The sequence below is a fragment of the Callospermophilus lateralis genome, chromosome 1 (genome assembly GCF_048772815.1).
Source record: "Callospermophilus lateralis isolate mCalLat2 chromosome 1, mCalLat2.hap1, whole genome shotgun sequence".
Taxonomy (NCBI): Eukaryota; Metazoa; Chordata; class Mammalia; order Rodentia; family Sciuridae; genus Callospermophilus; species Callospermophilus lateralis.
The window spans coordinates 1,379,308-1,397,319 of NC_135305.1; the positions used below are offsets into that span (position 1 = coordinate 1,379,308).

The 18,012-nt window shown below is 58.6% G+C and overlaps 1 protein-coding gene across 1 annotated transcript in view; it reads left to right on the forward strand.

Moving 5' to 3' along the window:
- The window catches only part of Ptprn2 (protein tyrosine phosphatase receptor type N2), a 718,290-nt gene that overhangs the window by 505,578 nt on the left and 194,700 nt on the right, over nt 1-18,012 (forward strand). The window contains exon 12 of the mRNA XM_076835049.2: nt 8,599-8,663. Within this exon, the coding sequence (XP_076691164.2) occupies nt 8,599-8,663 (65 nt within the window). The remainder of the gene's footprint in view (nt 1-8,598; nt 8,664-18,012) is intronic.

Here is an 18,012-nt window from a genome sequence, read left to right on the forward strand (position 1 = left end):
GGTGATTTCCCAAGTGGCCTCTTGCCACAGGGAGATGAGGGTTCAGAAGAGCAGGACCAGCGGGGAGCGGGGGCCAGACTTGGAGAGGAGAGCAGGAGGGCACAGGCTGCTCCCCCAGGTGCAGGTCCTGTGCAGGCCTGGGTCCCAGCGAGGACCAGGAGCAGGCAGCAGGACACAGGCCCTGGGGCAGGTGGGGGCCTGGAGGCTGAGAGGTGTGGAGAACCGCACTCCCTCCTCCAGTAGCTGACACAGTTGGGGTATGGGATGTCCCCAGGTCTGGAAGGCAGGTCTCTGCTGGTGGTGCTGGTGGAAATTTGAGAGGTGGGGCTGCTGGAAGAGGAGGGTCACGCACAGGGTGAGTCCCTAAGGACCCTGGACAGCAAGGGAACCTGACCGTCGCTGGGCCACTTTGAGTCAGGGGGCCCTCCGGGTGGGGGCCCATGGGTTCAAGGAGGGGCCAGGTAGACACAGACCCTCACCCCCTGCTTGAGTGGCAGCTGGGCCCATGTGTGTGCAGGACGGATCGCTCCCCGCTGAGCAGGAGCTGAGCTCCACCCTGGAGGGGACACCAACTGTGTCACCCAGAGCCCAGCCAGGGTCCCCAGGGGACAGGCCCACCCATGCCCCTCTGCTCTGCTTTCTCCTGGAGCAAAGCCATCAGGTCGCCCCATTGTGATTTAGATCACAGAAGAGACTTCTGCACATTCTCTCAGGTTAGAATAGCGGGATAAAGAGAGGAGGAAATCGTTCTGCTGTCGCTACGTGCTTAATTATATGGAATGCTGCATAAATTGTCAAGTGCAAAGAATTATTCTGATAAATTAAAATACTAATTAAATAGGCTACTGCAGAGTGTTGAGTACATTACGGTTCCGCTTCTTCAGGTGATTTGCATATCCTTCATCTAGTGAATTTAATTTTAAAGGGCTTCTTTTTTGTGTTTGGAAACCCTTTTTGTCTCCCAGAAAGATAAAAAAAAAAAAAAAAAAAAATGCCTTTCTCGTTGCTCTCTGCCTCCAGCGAGGCAGCCTCCCCTCGTCTCCTCCTGGCCGCTGGCCAGCTCTCAAGGCCCCCGGAGTCCAGTGCTTGACTAAGAAATAACCTGGACCGCAAGGAACATCTGGCTGGGCAAGGCTTTCCCTCCTTGTCCCTCCTCAAATGCCCCAGAGAGACTTTAAAAACGCAGCCTTGTCTCGGAGCTCGCGGACAGGAGTGAGAGCGAGGAGCGCCGGCAGGAGCCGCCCGACCTCAACACCCTCCGGCCTCACCGCAGGCCACACAGAGACGCTGCCATCCAAGGGCCCCGCCGCTGAGCCGGCCGAGGGAGCAGGGCCTGCCAAGGAGGGCAGGGGCAGACCCCGGGGCAGCCGGGCACTCCCCTCCTCTTCCTGTAGGTCTAGTCCAGCTCCAAGGGAGAGGCAGAAGACGGGAAGCACGAAGGCCGAGCTGCCCAGGCCCGCTGTGCAGCATTCACACAGCAGGAGAGTCACGCCTCCTGGTGAGGGATTTCCGCATGGAGAAACACAGCAAGGGGCACGACAGGAGGGCAGCTGCGCCCGGGGCGGCAGTAGGCCACAGCAGAGCTCCCAGCCAGGCCAGCACCCTCCTCCACAGGCAGGGGGACTGCAGGTGGGGTGGGAACCGGGCACCAGCTCCAGAGGCTTCTCGTGAAGAGCAGGCCAGCAGGCTCTGGAGTCTGGGGTGTCCTCTGGGGACCGTCCTCCCGGCATCGCTTCTGGGCACTGCTGGGCTTCCTGAGAACATGACCTGTCCTGAGGTGAACCAGGGGGATGGGTGCTGGGGCCATCGCAGCCCAGGGCGAACTGTCATGGGGGCACATGGCCTCAGGCAGCAGAGGGTCAGGTCAAACCTCCCACTTCCTCTGGGAAAGCCACTGGTGGTGCTGGCCAGGTCACCAGGACCATGACGTCTGGCTGCTGCTGCTGCCCCAGAGCAGGAGGGAGGACTGTGGTCAGAGGGAAGCCCTGCTGGGCAGACCCCCGCCAGGAGCCGGCTGCTGCACCACAGACCTGCTCCTGGGTCCACTGCGGTCTCTGCTTGTTGGCTGGTTAGTTAGGGGCTGGCTTGCAGTCAGTGCCCGCATCTGGGTGGCCGGCATGGCCAGGTGAGTTTTAATAGGCCCAGATGGGATCCCTGGGAGCAAGGCGGGCTCAGGCCACGAGAGAAGCCCAAGTGCCACGGGCAGCTGCTGCATCTGACCTGCCCGGCTAAAGACAGGCGGGGCACACCCAGTGACTCCCATGGACTCTTCCAGGGGGACACGTGCCAGGACAGACCCCCAGGACAGACCCCCCAGCCCCATCTGCTCGTCCTGTCACAGTCCACAGACAGATGGCGGAAATCACCCCAGTGACAAGGAGACCTGTTCACGCCAGCAGGGCCACAGTGCCTGGCCAAGCCATGCCTGAGTGAGCCAGTGGGTGAGTGTGTGAGGGGCGGGTGGAGGGGGCCGTCATCAGCCATGCTCCATCTGGCTAACCCTGACGGGGGCTGGTGGTGACAGAGTGCCCCGCGGCCAGGCTGAGGGAGAGCTAGGAGCAGAGGCAGCACCCCAAGGAAAGGGCCAAGGGGGCCGGGGCAAGGGGCACTCTGCCTGTGTGGAGGAGGGCGGCCAAGGAGGCTGCGGAGCTCATGGGGGAAGGCAGAGGGATGCCCTGCTGACGTGTGGTCTGGGGGAGCCCGTGCACGCACAGAGCCCTGCCGTTACTGCTTTTGAGGGGAGGGGGTCCATGGGCTCGCACTCAGGGGCACTCGACCCCTGAGCCACATCCCAGCCCTATTTTGTATTTTATTAGAGGCAGGGTCTCACTGAGTTGCTTAGTGCCCCACTTTTGCTGAGGCTGGTTTTGAACTCGCAGTCCTCCTGCCTCAGCCTCCCGAGCCGTGGGATCATAGGCACGCACCACCGCACCCTGCTCCATTGCTGGCCCTTTAGAGCAGTGAGCCACAGCACCTTCTGTGATTTGCACGCCTGACGGGAGAGCAGGCCATGCCTCAGCCTACGCCATCCATGCTGTCTTTCCACAGCGGCAGACTCTGGAGTAACAGTAAACGCACAGGTGCACCACTCTCAGCAGCTGCAGGTCACCAGGTACTGGCAGGTTACCAGGGAGTCCAGAGCCGGGCAGCCGCAGGTAAAGTGTCTGTACCACCCAGCCAGGGGTGGCACTTTATGGGATGGTACCTGTAGGTTACAGTGGGAAGGATCAAAGCAGCTGCCGGGCTCAGGAGGCTGAGCAGAAAGAATGCCACTTTGCTGTCAGGGCCAGATAGGGCTTAACCAACTTGTCAGGCAAAGGGTGTGGAGGACAGGCAGCAGTTCCAGAGGTCAGCAGGGGGCATCGGCTGAGGTGCACCCTGGAGGGGGCTGGGAATCACCATCATGGGTAGGAGAAGCTGCGCTGAGCTGGAAACTGGAGGTAGGTCCACTGTGGTGAATTTCCCAGGCAAGGCTCATGATGAGGACCAGATGGTGGCCTCAGGGTACCTCTGCGTCCCGTATTGGGGAATCTGCCTTTCATGGGCCTTAGGTGAGGGGGTGACTTCATTCAGCAGTCTGACATGTTGGATGAGCTCATGAGCCTGGTTTTTCAGAGGTGGGTTTGATAAGCCCATGCATCCATGCACTTCCAATTTGATTTGATAAGATCCAGGTGGCTATGTTTAATAGCACGATTAGTTTGTGCCTTATGATTGTGTTGGGCAGATGGCGGTTGTTTACTTGTACAAACAAGATGTAAAATCATTATACCTTGGCACTAGGACTAAAAAGGGAATAGCTAAGACAGACTGCTGCTTTATAAAATGGAATCACTCTGAGCAGGCACAGCCTGAGAGCTGCTGTCCTACACACCATGGAGTCACTAGGGCAGGCACAGCCTGAGAGCTGCTGTTCTGCACACCATGGAGTCACTAGGGCAGGCACAGCCTGAGGACTGCTGTTCTGTACACCATGGAGTCACCAGGGCAGGCCCAGCCTGAGAGCTGCTGTTCTACACTCCATGGAGTCACTAGGGCAGGCACAGCCTGAGGACTGCTGTTCTGTACACCATGGAGTCACTAGGGCAGGAACAGCCTGAGGACTGCTGTTCTACACACCATGGAGTCACCAGGGCAGGCACAGCCTGAGGGCTGCTGTCCTGCACACCATGGAGTCACTAGGGCAGGTGCAGCCTGCTCTCCACAGGGATAGATCTGGCAGCTGCAGTCCCAAAGACACACTGATGGTCATTGGCCATGCTAGGAGCCTGGGCCCTACCTAAGCTTCCAGCCACTCATCAAGCAAGTGTTGTTGGGGTTTCATAAGGGAAACTGAGGCACTGTGAAGGCTCCCTCTGTGGACCTTCGAAATGGCAGTGGGTGTGGCTGGCGACTTCTCAGGAGGAGCCTGTGTGGCCTGTGGCAGGGCCTGTGTTAGGGGAGCTTCTGGGTGGCTTTGTATGTGACTTTAGAGCATCAGAGGGAACTCACTGGTAGAAAAGAGGAGGAGGCTCTGCTCTTGTGGAGGTTTTGGAAACAGCAGCTGTTGGGTTTGGATGTGAGGTGTCCCTCGAAAGCTCCCGTGTGAGACAGTGCAAGAAGGTGCAGAGGAGGACCGATTGGGTTGTGAGTCTTACCCAATCACAGAATTCATCTCCTGGCAGGATTACCTGGTGGTCACTGCGCAGGTGTTATGGCTGGAGGAGGACCTCGGGGTGACTGGGTGTGTGCATCGGGCGAGTGCAGTTTCTCTTGGCTTTCTGGTCGTCACGTGAGCCGCCTCCCTCTGCCAGATTCTTCCTCCATGATATTTAGCCTCACCTTGAGCCCTGAGGAACCGAGTCTGCTGTCTGTGAACTGAGACCTCTGAAACTGAGCCCCAAATAACTTCTCTTCCCCTAGAATTGTTCTGGTCGGTCTTTTAGGCACAGCAGCTCTTGTGAGCTTGTGTCCTTCTAAGGCTGGAAACAGAAGGCCAGTTGGCCAGCAGTAGGACACAAGCACCCAGAGGCCCTGACGGGTGCAGAGATGGCGGGGGGAGCTCCAGGCTGCAGCCTCCCCTGTGCATGTGGAGCACAGGACACAGAGCGGAGTACAAGGGCAGCTGCAGCCAGGGGACTGCCCTGCTGCTCCCAAGACAGCGCCTCCCTCCCAGCCACATGCCCGAGTGGGCACTCAGGGGGCGGGTCGGAGCTATTCATGGTATCCTGAGGACGCTGGTTGAATGAGGGGATCCCCAATGGCTGACTTTGATTTCCCAGGTAATAGGCTGCCCTCGCCAGGCCCATCCTGCCTTTACCAAACAGCCTCATCCCACCGCCACCTGGGACCCTCCCACCTCCGCCTGTCCCCCTCACTGTGTTTTCACACTGCCACAGAGCCCCCTGGTGGCCCAGGACTTTCCACCTGCAACCTTCTCCTTTTATTTTGACAAAGGGCTCCCTGGGCGCTGCATTAAGGTCTCAGTGACACCCTGTCACGCGCATTCAGCTCTTGCTCCTCAGGGAAGAGTCTTACGCTCCCTGATTTTCCTAAGTGGTCACACATGCCAGGAAACCACTGGGGACGCTGTTTGTGACTGCTGGCCACTGGTCCTGGTGAGGGGAAGGCCAAGGGTCACAATGGCCAGATCCTAGGGCATAGAGACCTGCCTTAGTCTGGGTGCACGACTGTGGAACGTGGGTATTCTGTTTCAAAAGCACCTGCTGAAACCCACGGTCCGGGTGATTCTGGGGGCTAGGTAAGGAAAACTTCTAGTGACTGCCAGCCTTTCACTGGTGGTATTGACTTTATTATTCCAATTTTTACTTAGAGTTGAGCCTTGAATTACTTTGGAAGCAAACCAGTCCCTCCCCTGACTTGAAACTCATTGGTATTTTAAGAGCAACAAGAGTGCTCAAACGCCTGGTCAGGTTGTCTGCGGCACTGCTGGTGGTTTTGACCAAACGAAGTTGAGGAGCGGTCAGGGCGGTCTGCAGACATGCCACAAGCACCCAGCGACATGCGTCTGGGCCTGTTGGAAAACGGCCCATGCGTTTGAGCACCGACCACAGGCCCTGGCCTGGAAACGGGCAGGTGGTTCAAACTCTGCCCTGCAGGTCTCATGGCTGCCTGGGAGCCCGTGTCAGGAACGTGGCTCAGTGTCCCTGTTCCTCAGCTCCAAGAGGTCCAGTCTGGTGGTCAGGTCCCACTCTGCCAATGAAACCCCAACGATGCTTTGCCATCCCTCGGGGTTATTCTGAGTATTGAGTGAATCATCTCAGACTAATTTATCAAAAATCACTCTTGCACACACGCCCAAAGGGAATCTCAGGATAGCAGGTTAAGGACCCCTGAAGTCCCCCAGAGCACCAGATCTGTGACAGGGTCTGATGGCCGCAGCGGCCACTCCCTACAGCTGCCTCTCAGTCTAGATCGGCTTCCAGCCAGGGTTGAGGCCATCCCACCCTTCAGAAGCAGTGACAGTGACCTGTGTCCTCTAGACTCCCTGCCCTCTGGCTGCTTCTGTATGAAGTCTTATCGGAACACACCAAGCCCCCGCCACCCCGCCCACCACTCTCCTCCTGCTCAGACGGGCCCTGCGAGCACTCGCCACCTGGCCTCCAGTAGAAGCCGTTGCCCCGACTGGATCATCCCACCTTGCTGTTGAGCTGGCTCTGAAATCTGTCCCTGCTCTGCGGCAACACCAAGGTGTTTTAATTCATTTTTATGCACTTTCTCTTCCTAAGCCTATTTAAGAGTTCACTATTATCCTACCCCAAACAGCTTGCCATTGAGTGGAAATGCTTCCTTTGTTGCAGGAGGCCGTTAAACAGGTGACCGTGTGTGCCTTAACAAGTCCTCCCTTCCATCCGGTGCACCCCACCCTGGTGCCGCTCCTGTCCCAGAGCCTTTCTGCTCCAACCCAGCCACTTCCACGCCGGCCTCGGTCCTCCAGAGCCTGGGAGATTACCTGTGGGGGAAACAATGACATCCATTTGTTCAAGGGGAGACTTTGTCCTAGATGGTGGCAGCCCTAGGGGAGGGCTGCAGCTGGGTGGCAGTGTGTGGCTCTGAAGGTGGCTTCCCCACCAGGACTCGGGCGGGAGTGTCACAGAGTGAAGGGGACTGCCCCTTCCCGGCTGCCCGGCCACTCATGGGGTTTCCCATCAACTTCTAGCTGCCAAACAGAGAGGAGGAGATGTTGAGAGCCATAAACCATCAATTGGCTTGGTGTATCTTCCTCCCTTCTGCTTGTCATGGTCGTTCAGCTAAAATTTGGGGGCCAACAGAGGTGAGGCAAAGAACCTCACCCCCCCCCTGCTGATACAAAGACCTATCCACAGGTGTGGCTGTATACTGGACCGGTAGTCAGTGACGGGTAAGATCCAATTGCAATGGTACCAACCTAAGACAGGAGGCTGACGCCTTGAGGTCAGCTCATCCAATAACAAGTAAGGACCATATGTAGTATTGGACAACCTAAGGCAGGCACGGTCCCTAAGCCACATGCTTGTTGTTTAAACAGAGAGGGGGAGATGTTGAGAGCCACAGCCGAAGGGGCCCCAGCAAACTTCCAGCTGCCAGCTGATGATTGGCTCACAGCGGCCCCAGCAACTTCTAGCTGCCAACTGATTGGCTCCTCTGCGGTGATGCTCATTGGGCTGTTTCCACGCCCTTTCAGACTAGGGAGCTGCTCATTGGGGGACTTTTTTGGCTCCGCCCACACAACCCAGCCAATCAGCCTCAAGAGCAGGAGGATTGTGGGAGGTGGAGAGGCTTGTGGGAAGCCAGTGGTGGCAGTTGGGCTCTGAAGGTTTTCCTGAGGAGCTGTGTGGTGTGGTGTGTGGTTCTAAAAATAAAGTTCGTTTCTTTTGATAAGTGGCTCCTGAATTGTGCCCAGCCAGACTGCGGCAGTTTCCAGTAAAGTTCCTCTTTTTCTAGTTTCCATTTCCAGAGGGACAGGGACTATGTCAGAGAGGACTTCTGCAGAGCGGGGCACAAGGGCAGTGCCCTGGCTCCCCCTGCTGTGGGGCAGTGGTCTGCTGCAGCCCTGGGGTGACGGCGTTTCTTGCCTCGGCTGATTGTGTCCACGACTCGTGTCCTCTGGCGTGGCAGTGAGGTGGCCCAACCCTGGAAGCCGTCCTCGTCAGAGCCAGGCAGGGGCCGGGGGGGGGGCTTGCCTCAGAGCAGGGCCGTCTGCTTGCTTCTCACTGGGGCCTGAGGAGGGAACTGGGTGGCTCTGCGTTGTGACGGGGGTGGGGGCACACTTGCAGCCCTGCCTGCAGGTGACGTGACGCTAGCTACTGGAACCTGTCCCCAGTGATGGCATAATTAATAACACTACCTCATTTTTAAAAAGACTCTGGTTTTCAAAGCAGGACTCCATACAGTTTCATCAAGCGCTCACGGTCCTGTGGATTCCTAGTAGACAGCTTCTGACCACACCCCTCATGGGCAGGGCTCGCCGGGCAGCGCAGCGGGATGGGGGCCTGGGGAATCTCCCCCTCAGGCCCCCTGGCAGCCACCTGGGACTTGTCAGGACAGGAGGCTGCTCGGCTGTGTGCCCCAGGACCCTTCCCTCGGCTGACCCCTCTGCTTCTTGATCTCTCCTAACAGCTGACAACAAGGACCAGCTGGAGAAGGCTTCCGGGCTGAGGATCCTTCACAGTGGAGTCGGGCCGGTGAGTCGAGTGAGGCGCATCCTCACTCCTGGTGGGCAGCGTGGGTCGCGTCTGGCGGCGTCTGGGGAGCAAGTGCGAGCAGTGCTCGGACTCACTATGCCGGGGAGAAGGGTGGCCGGTGATCGGCCCCCCTTTGGCTGGAGATGCCGATGGGAGGTGGTGGCAAAGTTGGCATTGTGGCAAGCCGCCATCGGCGTCGTGATGGAAAGATCAGTCACAGATGAGCAGAGAAGGTTCCGGAAGACGAGCCTGTCTTCCCAGTCACGATTGCTGAAGTGGTGAGGACCAGGGGTCCCTGAGATCATGGCTCCCGGGGGTCGGGGGACATCCTTGCGTCTCATTATTTAAAGACGTATTTGGGGATAGACGTGAGCACGGTGCTTCGTGGTGTGGTTTAAGTCCCTGACCCCTGTGTCAGCACGGCCAGGCTGGCTCCTGGGCAAGCCGTCAGGGAGGCAGGGAGGCTGCTCTCACTGCTCCCTGCTCTTCATGGCCACTCTCCGGGCCTCGGGGCAGCAGACTGGGTTCCCTCAGGAGAGGGGTGTGGCCACTCGTAAGTCAGCATGGACTGAAACCCATCTATGCCCTTGCGTTTGGAATTTCAGATTTCACAGCACTTGCCATTAAAGATGATTAACTGTGAAGTAGCGCTCACTTATGAGTGTCCCTGCCGCGTGGTGGAAACATCCTTGTGGAGCCACTTACAGAGTGGCTGCTTCTGTGGGGACATCTCCTCTTCACCAGCCCTGGGTCTTCGGCTCTTGAAAGAAGAGCTCGCCTAATTGGCCGCGCTCCTCAACAGAGGCCCTGTGCCCCCGAGAAGCGCACGCGGGGCAGGCTGGAGTGCCCGGCAGCAGAGGGGCAGAGTGCGGGCACGCCGGCGCTGGTGGGGTGCTCCGAGATCACCTGGGGCCTGGCAGACACCAGTGTCACGGTGCCGTGGGTGCCAACGCTCAGGCTGGGCTAATGCGCATTGACGGCTGCGGGCATCCACTGGGCAGCTCGCTCTGTCTTTAGTAGCCAATGAAGGGTGAGAGAGAAAGTAAGTCCTGGGGCTCCCAGGAACTGTCCGTGTCCCCAGGGAGGCCTGCGGCCGATGACAGAGAGGACAGACGCTGGGAGGGCCAGCCCGTGGTGGGAGGGCAGATATGGCTGCCTGTCGGTGTGGAGGTTCGTGCCGGCTGCCCGCCCTGCCCCAGCTCAAGCAGGTAGTAGTGTTCAGGTTCCGGTCATCCCGGAGGAGCAGTGGTGTCCAGTGTCTGGGAGAGAACCAGGCTGATTAGGGCCAAGGGCGCTGGTGCACCCATCAGGGAAAAGTCGGAACTGCCAGTCTTCCTGCGAGAGGCCGCAGCTGGGCCACGCGGATCCCGGCCATGGCTGGAAAGTGTGTTCTATTGGCACGAAGTGGGTGCTGTCCAGAGGAGGGCTGGGCAGGCCGACAGCGTGGCAGGCAAGGTCCCAGGGTTCACGGCAGGGTGGCCGGCGCCAGGCACTTGCACGCCCCTTCCTGCTCTTCTGTGGAAAGACAGCCCACTGCCACCGGCCCCCGGGCACGGCCCCCACGGGCACTCGCTGAACTCCTGACTGTCGCCAACACAAACCTGAGCCAGGGGACGGGCCCCGGAACCTGTGGGGGATGGAGCCTGGAGGAGCTGGAGGGCGGACAGGTGACTTGCTGTCCGTGGTCAGTCCCACTCTGCTCTCTGCTCCTCTGCCACGTCCCAGTCCCTCGGCCTGACCTTGGGGCCCAGTTTCCTCTGCCGTCCAGTGGAGTAATCTCAGTGTCCACTTCAGGGGCTCTTGGAAGGTTCCCTGAGGTAACAGATACCAGACTCCTGGGCACAGTGAGCACTCAGCAGATATTCTGTCTCGGTGCAGCTCCTGACCAGACAGGTGTTGGCCCTCTCCCTCCATCTCCGGCCCTCCCTCCCCGCACCTCTTCATCTCTAGGGCTACCCTGTGGGTCATTCCCTCCGTTATCTCCCAAACCCTCTTTGCTCTGTGTCTGATCTGTTATAAAATTCAAGTGATAGGTGCCCTTCTTGATCATTATATTTTTAATTTCTAGAAAAAAGTGTCATGTTTAATTTTTTTTCAAATCTATCTGTTCTTGTTTCCTATTGTCTTCTGCTTCTATTATGGGTTTGATGCCTCTTTTATCTTCTGAATCAACTTTAACGGATTTATTTTGTAGTTTTAATCTTTTTTTTCTCCTGATCCTGGGTCTCTACAGCACTCGCCCATGGCAGCTGAGTCTCCCCAGGGAGTTCATTTCTTGTGTGGTAATGAGGACTTGGTTTTGTCACTGTGTCCTGTCTTCAGCAGGGAGTGTAGGTCTCCTGTGGGGCTTCTGTGTACAAGCTCTGCACCTGCTCTGATGTCCTGGGGGACCCCCTCCCCTGCTTGGTCAGCTTCCCAGCTTGAAGTCCCTGCCCCCCAACAGGTGGCTGGGTCTGGGCGTCGGCTTCCCCTCCGCTCCCCAGCAGGCGGGCGGCTCTTCAAGGCCCTAGGCTTAATGTGGGTCTCGGTGCCGGCTTTCCCTCCTCCCTACCTGCAAACATGTTCTAGGATGTGCCATAGAAGATGGCATGAGGTGCCGGGGATTCGCTCCGAGAGGAAACCGTGACCTCACCCTGTGCACCTCTAGCTCCCCTGGAGTGAAGCCCCACGAGGGCAGGGCTCTCTCTGGTTCTTACTGTGGTGGGTCTGCTGCCCAGTGTCCAGGAGTGAACCCAGGCTGAGTGACCCTGTGGCCCAGGGTCCTCTGACAGGGGCGGGCAAGGCCCAGGCAGACCCACCGTCATAGCAGCAGTTTCTCCCTCCTGTCCTGGCTGGAGTTATCCGCTGTCTGGTCCCCAGGTGACCAGAAGACTGACCTTTCCACCTTGAGGGACAGAGACTGACCCAACCCTAGAGCACGTGTCAACCCTGGTGAGAGTCTGTCCATAGAGTCCATGGTCCACCTCTCTCGGGTTGGCGGTCTCCGGGCATGTCTCTGGCCCACAGGCAGGTGGAGACCAGCCCTCTTCCCTCCTGTCCTTTTCCATGTGGACGTCCACTGTGAACGACGGCGTCTCTCCACCTTGAAACTGAGTGCGTCCTCCTGTGGGCTCTGAAGCTGGACCTCTGCATGTCCACTTAACTTTCCACCTGGCGAATCCCAGTGCAGACCAGTCTTGATGGAGGGAGGGAGTGGACAGGTTTGGAGCAGACCTGGAATGAAGAAAAGGGCCCGAGTTGAGAGATTTTAAAAACCTAGTGGTACGTTTCTCCTGATTCCCCTTCCCTCGCTCAGGAGGCCTGATTTGACGGTTCTGGTTTCTAGATGTACTAGACTTCTTCTAATTCCTAAATCTGGGTGTAAAGCGGTGTGATAACTGGAAATCTAGCAGCACTTACAGATTCTCTCCTTGGCATTTGTGATTCACACTTATGGTGACAAATAGTGGAATTCAAACCTTTTAAGCCAAATAGAAATATCCAAACAAGATTTAAGGGAATGAGCAGATTACAGTGCATGCCGTCAAGTAGATGGGTGCGTTTTGATGTATTTCATAATTTGATTTCTGAAATATCGAAATTTTCCATTTTATTCAAATTAATAAATCCGCGTGTCCTCCAAAGGAAAATCATGATAACCCCAATGAAAAGCTGAAACTCTGGGGGAAAACCTACCTGGGTGATTTTTCCAGGTGGTGGCTGATGGGCACGGCCCCCACATGGGTAGCTGGAGCCAGGATCTGCTCTGGGCCCTGGCGGTGGCCGTGAACACAGAGCCGCAGGGTTTGCTGGCCAGTGAAGGTGGCTGGCCCCGAGCCTTGGCATTGCCCAGCAGGGTCGAGACCTCTGCAGGGACAGCCCAGAGCAGCGGGTTCCGAATCCTTGGAAGAGCGGCTCAGACCCACGTGGCCAGCCACAGAGCGGCCGCAGGTGGTGAGCTCCCCACTAGGCAGGACCTCCTGCCTACCTGGGGTGCATGGGCCGCACAGGTTCAGACACTGAAGAGCCCCCTTAGCCTCTCCTGCGGGCCTGCTCCTCCAGCTCTGCACTCCTCCTGCCTCTGCGGCCCGAGCTCTGTGTGGAGCTGTGTTCAGAGAAAGGGCTGCGTGGCCAAGAGCATGCCACTCCCACAGGCCCAAGGTCTGGGAGCCCGTCCTGCTCTGTCCCCACTGGCTGTGTGAATGTGCCTGTGTGTGGCTGGAGGGGGCTGGGACGCTCCACAGTCCTGCTGGAAACGACCTGAGAAGGCCGCTCTGCTCCCTCCCCCACAGACCCCATGTCCCTTCCTATCTTCCCAGAGCGCTTCTGCTGCTTTCCATAGCTTCAAAGTCCAAATCCAGCTGCTCAGGGATTGCCGAGAGGACGAGAGGACGTGGAGGCTAAATGTAGACTTTGGACAATGAATGGGCAGGAGCACGGTGGCCCAGCGGGCCACGCACCTGCATGCTGCTGTCATGCAGCTTGGGGAAATGCACATCCTGCCCGACTGCCCAGGTACCAGGTCTGGTGAGTCTGGGTTTGCCCAGGGGATGACTGACATAGAGGGACCTTGCCCACAGGTGAGGGAACCTCTAGAGCAACATTCCCCAGAAGAGAACAGAGGAAGCTGCATCTGCCTGCAGGGTGCCAGGGGCTCTGGCGCTCCCACGAGGCCGTTGAGCTGGGTCTCTGGTGCAGTGGGGACGGCCGGTCAAGCTGGCTGCGTACAGGCTGGCAGTCGGGGCAGGGCCAACAGTTGGGAGTGCTGACCGGCAGGTGGGACCCAGAGAACACACAGACCACAGCCCCTCCTGTCTGGGGGCTGTTGTGGCACCCCACGGCTCCTCTTCAGGTCGGTGTCCGCCCCGATGGGTAACAGGCCGTCTTGTTCCGTAAGTAAAGACGGTGTGCTGCGTCTCTGTGCATGTCCGTGGGGCAGGCCCGGCAGTGTGAGAAAGCAGCAGGGCAGGAGCAGCTGTGGCTAAAAGAATAGGACTCCACTGACCCTCTGCCTCCCTGGCCGCAGTCCTGGGACTCGGGTGGAGAGGGCCACTCGCCACGTGAGGACAGAGGGACACAGTGAGGGCACAGCTGACCTGAAGCCCCCGCCGTGGGCAGAAACCAGTCACTCGATGACAGTCAGACACACGGAACTCTGCGATGACCTCACCAGCCCCAGAGCTCTGCGCTTGAGCAGCTGGCGGGCAGCGTCGCAGGGACCGGGCGGGACAGGCTGGCATCTGGGAGCTCTCCTCTGAAATGACTTCTTCCTTGGACATCAGCGTAGATTCTCAGGATGCTGTGACTGGAACTGAGAGTTCCCACACGCCTCCACCTGCCTGTTCCTCAGCGGTCATGTCTACGGAGTCAGGCGGCGATGTGCACACGTGTGTGAGCAGCACTGTGTGCCTTACCTGTGGTGTGAGCACCAGGGCACTGTGGGTCACTGGGCGCGGTCACTTAGAGAGGCAGAACACCTGACCTGCCAGGGCTCCTCCTGGGACGCTCAGAAGGAGCACTGGTGTGTGCAGAGGCGGGGACAGGCCTTGGGTGGATGAGCAAGGTGGCCGCGTGTGCAGGTCAGAGGAGCTGGAGAGGAGCGATTCGGGTGTAGACTTTTGATAGAAAATAGGGTCTGCACACTCCTGGCCGCCTGGCGTTGGGTCTGAGACAGACCCCCACCTCCTGGATCCCCGAGTCTGGATCTGGTTAACTTAACATCAGCTGCATCCAGCCACCAGTGGCCTGTCAGTCACTGACCACTTGCAGCAGGCCGTGGTCCTGCTGGGGCTCCCCCCAGGTGTGTGCCTCAGTGACCCTGCTGCTCCTGTCAGCCAACACAGCTGTGACAGCCTGCTTGTGGTTGTTCTTTATTGGTTCAATGTTTTATTGGAGCATGGCAAATATACAAAACAGCGGGTGTATTTCATGTGGCATGTTTGTATGGCGTGTAATATGATTCTCCCAGGCCACCATGTCTGCAAGTCCACCATGTTTCCCTGGGAAGCACCCCCGTGGCCCCAGGAAGCCCTGCAGCCACACTGAGCATGCCTCCATGTGCCTTTGGGCTGACGGGAAGTGAGGAACCATGTGCTCAAGAGCATCTGATGGGAGGACAGACAGCCCCCCGAGGAGAAGTGTGGGGATTTGGAAGGATGCAGAGGCCAGGGTTGCCACTGGGGTGTGGCAGTGAGGCAGAGGACTGAGCGTGAGATGGTGCTGACACCCTGGTTACAGGTGCTCAGGGGGACCTGAGAGAGCTGAGGCTGGGGCCTCGGACAGGTGTGCATTGGACTCCATCTCCACCAGGCTTGCTCTTGGTCCAGGTTGGTCCAAGAACCAGTGTGCAGGCCAGACCCCCTGAGCCAGGGAAACCAGGCCACACACACTGGACCCAGCCGGAAGGAGGTTTCAGGTGACGAGTGCTTGCCTGCCCAAAGCTGGTCCAGTAACCTCCTTGGCATGGTCCAGGAGCAGTGGCCAAGCCTCTGCAGGTCTTGGGACATGAAGGAGGCCCGGGGCCCAGGCCAGGGTAAGGCCACTGCCTGACCTCCCTGCTGCGCTCACCCTCCTCTGATCTGCATTCCTCGGGAGGAGAAACCATTTTTCTCTTAAACACAAAAGCACATGGGTCCTAAAAACAGCCTGTTCCTTGTAAGTACTCCTGACTTGGACTGGAAAGGGAGACCTGCATGGAATCACACAACCACCCTGGCCGTCCATCCCAGGCTGCTCCGGGTCAGCCCTTCCAAGACCCGGGGAGAGCAGGGTGGATGGAAGTCCAGGCCTGAGCAGTCCTGCACCCCTCAGCTCCCCGTGAAGACAGTGGACTTGATGGACAGCTCCGAGTGGGATGGTGCCTAGCAGTGGCACTCGCACCACGTCCCTTCCTCTGCCCCTGAGCTGTCCTCGACCTGGCTTCTCAAGCAGAGATCACATGTGAATACGCGTGACATGGTAACGTGTGTGTGGACAAACAGGATCCCTTTCCCCTGAGGTCTATTCAAGGCGCGGGGCTCCCCGCGTCACATGGGCTCATCAATGCCTTTTCCATACTGTTCTGGGACTTCAAGTCAAGAGAGGGGCCGTGTGATGTGGCAGTTGCCATAGCAACAAATTCAATTTTTATTCAGTATCAGAGTAAATAGTCACGGAGAATGAAATCACCGGGTTCGTGGTGGCTGTGCAACCCCCCCTCACCTCCCCCCACCGCTTCCTTGCCCTTTTCTAACATTTTCAATTGGTTTGTGTGAAAATGAGCATGGTGTGCCCTTGGCTCAAAGGGACATGGTGCGCCATCCTTGGTGACCTGGGACAGTGCCTCATTGAGGCTGGGGGGCTCGATAGATGTGCCATGGGGCTCCCGCTCATGGCTTGCTGGTGGTCCAGGGGAGTCTGCCCCAGGCTCCGCCTCTGGCCCCTGTTCTCACAGAGTGTGGAGGTGCCCAGCAGCTGGCCTTCCCCCTGCAGCTTCCCCAGGCTTGGGCCGCTCTCAGAGCAGCTGGGGGGTGAAGAGAGCAGTCGCCCAGGCCTCCCAGCACGCTGCAGCGACAGCCTCCTCCTGCAGCCTCTCTGCAGACGTCACGTCTTCTGTCCCTTGGAGGCGACATGTGGCACAGGTGGGGAACCGAGGCATAGGAAATGGCATGGGGAAGCAGCAGCGGGGGCTGGTCCGGCACAGCCAGCCCCCAGCCCGCGTCTGGTTTCCCACACACTCCTCTGCAGCTCAGACGTTTTGCTCTAGGTTGGAACTGGGCTCTGGGCGGGCACGTGGGCCCGACAGACAGGTGATCACCTGGACACCCATAGCAGCTGCTGGCCCTGGCCTCCCCTGCTCTTGCCGGGTCCTGCAAGCCCCAGCCACCAGAGACTTCACCTCAGAGCCTCCTCTGCCCAAGGAGCCCAGGACAGGTTGGTGGAGAGACTGAACAGTGGCCTCTACGTGGGAGCCCCTCCAGGATGTGGCAAACCTTCACGCCTCACACCTTCCGTGGTACAGCTGAGATGGTCAGCTGCAGCTCAGCAGGGCTTGGAAGGTCCCCAAGTGTGCGAGACCCAGGGTGCGAGCAGCCCAGCTCCTGCTCTGTGCAGACGCCGTCCCCTCCTCCCTGGGTGGTTCACCGCAGCGTGTGCTGGTCTCTGCCGCCTTTTCAGCGATGCGCTCAGGAGTGAGGCCACATGTGTCCTGGTCATCATGGTGTCTCCAGCACCCAGCATCCTGCCTGATGTGCACAGGGACACCCTGAGCTGCCCGGGAGTGGGCAGGGTCATGAGCTACGTGCAGCCTACAGGCCGCCTGGCCCTGGCGCTCTCTCACACCGATGTTCCTACTGCATTCAGACCGCCTTTCCCCAGCCCAGAGCCACAGTAGAACAGAGCCCTGGCTCTGGGCCGCGGGGCCTCCTGTCCCTGGCAGAGCAGAGGACCCTCTCCAACACCAGCCTGGTGCACTGCTGCTGCCTGTTCCTGGAGCCATGTGTCCCCTCTGCTCCTTCAGACCAGCCATCTCCAAGCACTGATGGAAACCCTCGCCTGTGCCTGGTGCCGTGGGCGTGAGAAAGCAAGGTTTTTCTCATCCTGACGAAGGAACTGGGCAGCACAACATAAAATGTAATCAAGCGTCAGCTCAAAATACTCCCACATCAAAATAGACAGGAAGGAGCTCGGCCCCGAACGCAGCAGGCTCCCCAGTGGGAGGGCCTCCCCATAGGAGCTCCTTAGAGCTGGGCCTGGGCATCGGAGCAGCCTGCACAGGGCTGTGGGCATGTCATCAGAAGTCCACAGACACGTGCTCACCTCAGCTGAGGCCACATACACCAGGGTGCAGGATGACAGAGCCCTGGCACAACAGGGCCAGCCCTTTGTCCCCTCCACACCAGAATGCCAGGGCACACTTCCTGCCTTCAGTCCCTGTCCTCCAGGAACTTCAAGGATGAACCATGGCATTCCCTGTGACCCCAGGACAGTGTGGCTCCCTCACCCTGTTCTGCAGGCCTGGGCACTTGAGTTGGTTCCCAGGACTCAGCTGTGACTGTCCCTACTTATTCACAAGGTCCTCACAAGTTCTTGGTGTCTCTGAGCCCAGGAACTGCTGCTGGGCTCCTGCTGCCCCAAAACATGGCATAGGTGTCCTGGGCATCAGTGCCCGGGGGGCGCCAACCGGGTGCCATCAGGGAGAAGGTCCAAAGAGTTCTTCTCACCTGATGGAAGGGAGAGGTCCAGCGTCAAGGGCCTCGCTCCCTCCAGCATTCCTGGGGGAGCTTCCTGGGTCCTCCAGCCTCTGGTGGCCACGGAGCCTGGCCAGCCCTTGGCCTGTACAGGCACCACTCCAAACTCTGCTGTGTCACAGGGACATCTTCCCTCTGAGAGT